General features: G+C 53.5%; 1 protein-coding gene across 1 annotated transcript; it reads left to right on the plus strand.

Annotated features, from left to right (window-relative positions):
- Positions 1 to 780: 780 nt before the first annotated feature.
- On the plus strand, positions 781 to 5,269 carry BTG2 (BTG anti-proliferation factor 2). Its single transcript, XM_051638971.1, has 2 exons — positions 781 to 1,007; positions 2,014 to 5,269. The coding sequence occupies exons 1-2, from the start codon at positions 845 to 847 to the stop codon at positions 2,352 to 2,354; spliced, it is 504 nt and encodes a 167-aa protein (XP_051494931.1). The 5' UTR covers positions 781 to 844; the 3' UTR covers positions 2,355 to 5,269.
- Positions 5,270 to 5,521: the final 252 nt, after the last annotated feature.

Genomic DNA, 5,521 nt, shown 5'->3' on the forward strand with positions numbered 1-5,521 from the left:
ACAATGATCTGTGAATGTGTCTCAAGGAAGGAAATGTGGTGATGGAAACCTGCTGGGGAGTGGGGACCCCCTGTGTAGGGGGCCAGATCCCACCCTGTACTGAAGGCAGGACAGGAAGGGCCAGACAGCAGGGATGGGTGACGGGTGACTGATCCGAGTCACTCCGGGTCAGCAGGAACGCAGCTCCCCCGCTGCTGGAGCAGCCAGTGCCCGTGCTGGGCCGGTGCCCCGGCAGAACCCCCGGGAGCGGGGGGCCCGCCGGGTTCCTTGAGCCGCTTGCGGTTCCGTGGACCCGGGAGCAGCCGCGGGACCCCGACATCAGCTTCCCCGCGCCGATCCGCGATCTGGAGGGGTTTGTACCCCTCAGGACGTCCCGAGAAGCCCTTGCTCTGTCCTCCCGTCCCAAGGACCGCCACCTCCCGTGGGAACCCGCGACCCACCCCACCCCCCCGACACCCGCAGCCCACGGGTGCCGTGGAGCAGGGGGGTGCGGAGAGCAGGGGCGGGCCGAGCTGCGGCCCCATCCTCCCCCTCCTCCTCCTCCTCCTCCCCATCCTCCTCCCCCTCCTCCCCGACCACCCCCAAAATACCGCTCCCGTAACTCGCCCCGCGCCGCGCGTGTCATCGCGGCGGTGACGTCACTCCTTCCGCGGGGGGCCAGACGTCATTTGCATACACCGCCCGCTCAGCCAATGGCGGCCGCCCGGCCGATGACGCCTCCCCGCGCTCCCCTATTTAAGCGGCAGCCGGAGCCCCCGGCGCAGACCCGCGTCCCGGCGGTCCCGGCGCTGCAGCCGCGCGGTTCCCGCCCCGGTTCCCACCCCCTCGGTTCCCACCTCTCGCCATGAGCCAGCGACAGAGCTCTCGCCGCGGCGGCTCCCGGCCCGACATGGTGCCCGAGATCGCCGCCGCCGTCGGCTTCGTCTCCAGCCTGTTGCGGACGCGGGGCTGTGTCAGCGAGCAGCAGCTGCAGGTTTTCAGCGGGGCGCTGCGGGAGGCGCTGGCAGGTGAGGCGAGGGGCTGGGGGAGAGGTTGGCTTTGTAGGGAGGATGGTCCGAGGTGAGAAAAGTCTCCGCCTGTCCTTCTGCTCCCCATCGGGACTAGGTGTGCACTGGTGTGCTTCCCTGTGTTAACTCCCAGGACCTGGTGTCCTTCTGTGGGTGCCCAGCGGTGTCCTCTTGGCTTGGGCACCTATCTGTGTCCTTTCCTGGTGCCCAGCTGTGTCATCCTTGGTGCTGGATACCCGTTTCTGCCTTTGGGTGCCCGCTAGGGACTGGCAGACCCCTGTGTGCCTCCCTGGACACTTGCTTGTGTCCCTGTGGGGTCCTGGGCAAACTGTTGTCTCAGCTCAGACAGGGAGCAGATCCCCTGCCTGGTCTCTGAGGGCTTTGTGCAGCCCATCTGCTTGAAGCCCTTCTTCCTGGGGCTTGATACGAACCATCTAAAGCTTCTCTGTGTGCCCTGTCCCCTGGCAAGAAGTGCTCAGCCCCTGTGTCAGTGGAGCTTGGTGCCCCCCTCCCTTTGTCTGGGGCTCAGCCCTAACTGGGTGGTTCAAGGGTGTCCTCCCAGCCTTGTTATCAGCGCTCAGAAGGGATAGTTTGTTTCTCTCTGCTGAGATAAGGGGTAATGAAGTGCCTCTGAACTTAGAGAATGACTTGGATGTTACTCCCTGACCGCTGCTTTGTCGGTGGTGATACGGTATCTTCCCCGGCCACCCCAGTGGTCAGGGCAAGAAGGTGTTTGGGTCCCAGCACTGCAGCCCCCGTGGCACCATCCTGGCTGAGGTTTCTAGGACCTGAAGAGCTGTGCTTCTCCTCCCTGGAGCAAGCAGCAGCTGGATAGTTGAGCACTGGGCTCCGGAGCCTCCGTCTGGTGGAGGCAGCCAAAGGAGGGCTCTGTTCCCCCGCCTACAGCGAGGTGTGGGACCCCCTCGGGACTGCAGCAGGACACAGACCTCCACAGCTGCCGCACGCCTGCTCACCCACCACTCTTCCCTTCTCGCTTCCCTTGCAGAGCACTACAAGCACCACTGGTTTCCTGAGAAGCCGTTCAAAGGCTCCGGGTACCGCTGCATCCGGATCAATCACAAAATGGACCCCATTATCTGCAAGGCAGCGAGCCAGATCGGACTCAGCCTCCCACAGCTCTACCAGCTCCTGCCCAGTGAGCTCACCCTCTGGGTGGATCCCTACGAGGTCTCCTACCGCATCGGGGAGGACGGCTCCATCTGTGTCTTGTACGAAGCAACTGCCACAAAACCTGTGAGCTCCTATGGGATGCTTACCTGTAAGAACCAGATGATGTTAGGTCGCACCAGTCCTTCCAAAAACTACATCATGACTGTCTCCAGCTAAATACTCCTCTTGTCCTTACACTGCCAAGACACAGGCTACTGTATACCTCACCTGAGGATCTATTTTTAAGATGAAGATCTATTTATATTTTTTAAAAAAATCCAAGAAAATCCAAAATTAAAATGTTGGACACCACTTTGAGCAGAAGTGGTGGTCTAGGTGCCTTTTTTAAAGCTGTTGCAAGCTTATGAGTTTTTATTATGAAGCCGATATCTACCTAATTAGTGTTGGATGGCAATTTTGGGCTGGCTTGCTTACTTGGGCAGCTTGGAATGGAGGAAGAGGGGGAAGAGCCAGGCTGGGAAGTGTGGTTTGGTGGTGGGAGATGTCTGTGTCACCTTGTCACCATCCTGGTACCCAACAGTATTGCTGTATTGCCAAGTATTGCAGTTCTGTTGGAGAAGGGATGAAGGAGTTGCTGTCTTTCCTCCACTAATTTCTTCACTCTCCAGCTGGTCTGATCTCCCTGGGGCCTGGATATAGTGTTTGAGAGAACCTTGCCTCAGGGCTGGGGACTCTGGGATCCTTCACCTTTGCTTTTGCACATCTCTGGATGCACTCCATGTTGCAGCTCTGCTCTGCCCCACTCCCAGCACAAAGCAAGGGGAAGCATGGCCTTTCTGCAACCCCCTCCAACTCTCCTGTCTGCTGCTGGACTGAAGGGGTCATGTAGATCTTGGTGTCCTGTGAAGTGGAGCAAGGCAGAGATGCATTGGGGGTCAGACTGTGCAGAGGAGGTCCCAAAGATGACTATTGCAGCCACTGTGGTGGCACTGGAGTGCTGTGGTTGTTCCTGGTGCTCCCCAGTACCTGGTGATCACCAGGGATGTGCACTGAGCTCCAGACCCTGAACCCAGCACTGAACTGCTGTGAATTACGAAGCCTTTCTGCTCTTTGGGGATAAGACATCAGCCCATGATCTGCTCTTGTGTGGCCTCTTTGTGCTCCCAAGAGTGGAGTCGGCCTCTTGCTTGTGGAAGTTGGCTTAATCCAGTGCTGATGACTTGCTGTGTCACTTCTCCAGGAGAGCTGAAGCAACTTGCCTTATGCCCTAGAGTTTGGTGTGTGAGAAGAACCCCCTTTGCCCTATCTCAAAATTGGAAGTATTGAGAGTCTCTTCCCTCTGTTTGGGATCCTCAGATGCTTTGGTGTCCTAATGTTGCTTTTAAAGTCACAGCACTTCTTCCCTCTCTTCCTCCTTTGGGTGGTCAGCATGTGGCTGTCCCTGAGACTTGACTTCACTGATACCTTGGTAAGGGGCATCGTTTGGTTCTGATCTCTTGGTACATAACTGTTTTGCACAACTAATGCTTGATCCTGTGCTTTGTCTGTTCAAGCAAAACTCTTCTTGGAGTCCCAGTGGTACTTGTATTTAGGGAGACTTTGCCTGAGGGTGGTTCAGGATTTGGCCCTTAAACTGCTCTGACTACAAATAGGCTGGGAGCTGAAACTGCTGCCCCAAGAACTTGACCTGCCTGTTCAGAATGAGCCTTTACCAGGATGTTGTGTGTCCGTGGCCTTTTTACTAACCAGCTGGTGCTCCTCTAGTGATCCTGGGAGAAGTGATTGGAAAAGCAGGGCATTGACACAGTGGTTTGTAATTAAAACTTCCCCAGGTTTGTCTCTCAGCACACTTTATTTTACCTTCCTCTTTTCTGACCTGGCAGCTGTCTGGCATAACCGGAGTCGTTCTTGCTCAATCTTTGATGAATCAAGTTCTCAGACATTTGTGCAATATATTTCCAAATCTTGGGTGTGCTGGGAGAGGAAGGAAGCTTCCCATCTGCCACAGTTTGTAGCTTGTTTTGTTTTTTCTAATAGATGAAAACAAAATTTCAGCAGAGCTCCTGAGCTCTGACTACTCATGTGGAAAAAGTTCAGAGTTTTGTAAGCTTCAAATAATAAATTCCAGAACTGGGAAACTAGCCTCAATTCAAAAATCCTTTTAAAATGTCAAGTGGTGAGTTGTTTGTCCTTGAACAGTAATAGCAGTGGCTCTGAAGTTGCATCACTTCCCTCTGCATCACTTGAATTTCTCATGTCAGCGAAGCAGAAGCTGAAATGAAGCACTGGGGCTTTTCCCTTGGTGAACTTGTGCAATAGGTGACATCACCAAGAGGGGAGTACTGGGGAACTTCCAAAAAACCAGATTCCTTTTTCAAGGAAAAGGGATCTCGGTGCTTTTTGGAGTCCTCCCTTAACCTACTTATGTGGAAAGCCCATGATAAGAACTGCATCCAGGATGAGCAGTGTTTGCTTTGCTGGGCTCCTTGGCTGGATGTGGAGTTTCCTGAGGCTGGTCCTTCCTTGGGTTATAACTTGTCACAATTAAAGCAGTCTTAAGATTTACACACCCACCCCTCACCCCACCCCCTTTTTACTCTGTTCCCTTCCTCTTATCAGGAAAGATTTCAGGAACAACAGCCCACACCAAAGGAACACACTATAATTGCTCTTAACGTGCCCCCACTTCCAGAACCAAAATAGCCAAGTCTCATTCTTTTTTGTCCCTGGTGTGGAGGAGTCTGATGTTAAAGGTCTTTTTTTTTCCCCCCTTCAAAACCAACCAGACTTGGGTATAATCCATTTCTCTCTTATAGCTGGTTCCATGTAAAAGCTGTGAATTAGTGTGCTCTGTTGCCTTCTGCCTACAAGCCTGATCAGAGCCCCATGGTGTGTGTTTTCAGACAGTGTATTTGAGGGGTTTCCTGTCACTTTTGTTTTTTGACAAGCTGGACTGTTGAACGGGACCTGCTTTTTGTATTTGGTGAAAATGGTAGAAAGTTTGTAAGCTACACTTGGAGGAGGGAGTGGATGGTTACTAATTGTATAGTAGTGTTTTTATATACAGAATGTACAGATCCTTTGACAGACCGTATGCTTTTGTTACTTTAATAAAAATGTAGCAGTATAAATGAGCCTTGTTTTCTTGCTGGGAGCTGTTCTGTGCTTGCAAAGAGGGTGAGGGTTGGGATTGCAACCTAAAACCCACGCTGCAAATGCTGTGGGCTTGGTTAACAGTCACCCACACTTGAATATCCAGCTGTGTCAAGGAGGAGGTTTAGAAAAAAAGCTGCTTAGTCAACATGCTGACTCCAAACCTGACCCTCTAAACCCACGGAATTAAGGCTGGGAATTGGTCTGATGACTAATGCGAGGCTGTGGGT

The sequence above is a fragment of the Apus apus genome, chromosome 23 (genome assembly GCF_020740795.1).
Source record: "Apus apus isolate bApuApu2 chromosome 23, bApuApu2.pri.cur, whole genome shotgun sequence".
In the NCBI taxonomy this organism is placed as follows: Eukaryota; Metazoa; Chordata; class Aves; order Apodiformes; family Apodidae; genus Apus; species Apus apus.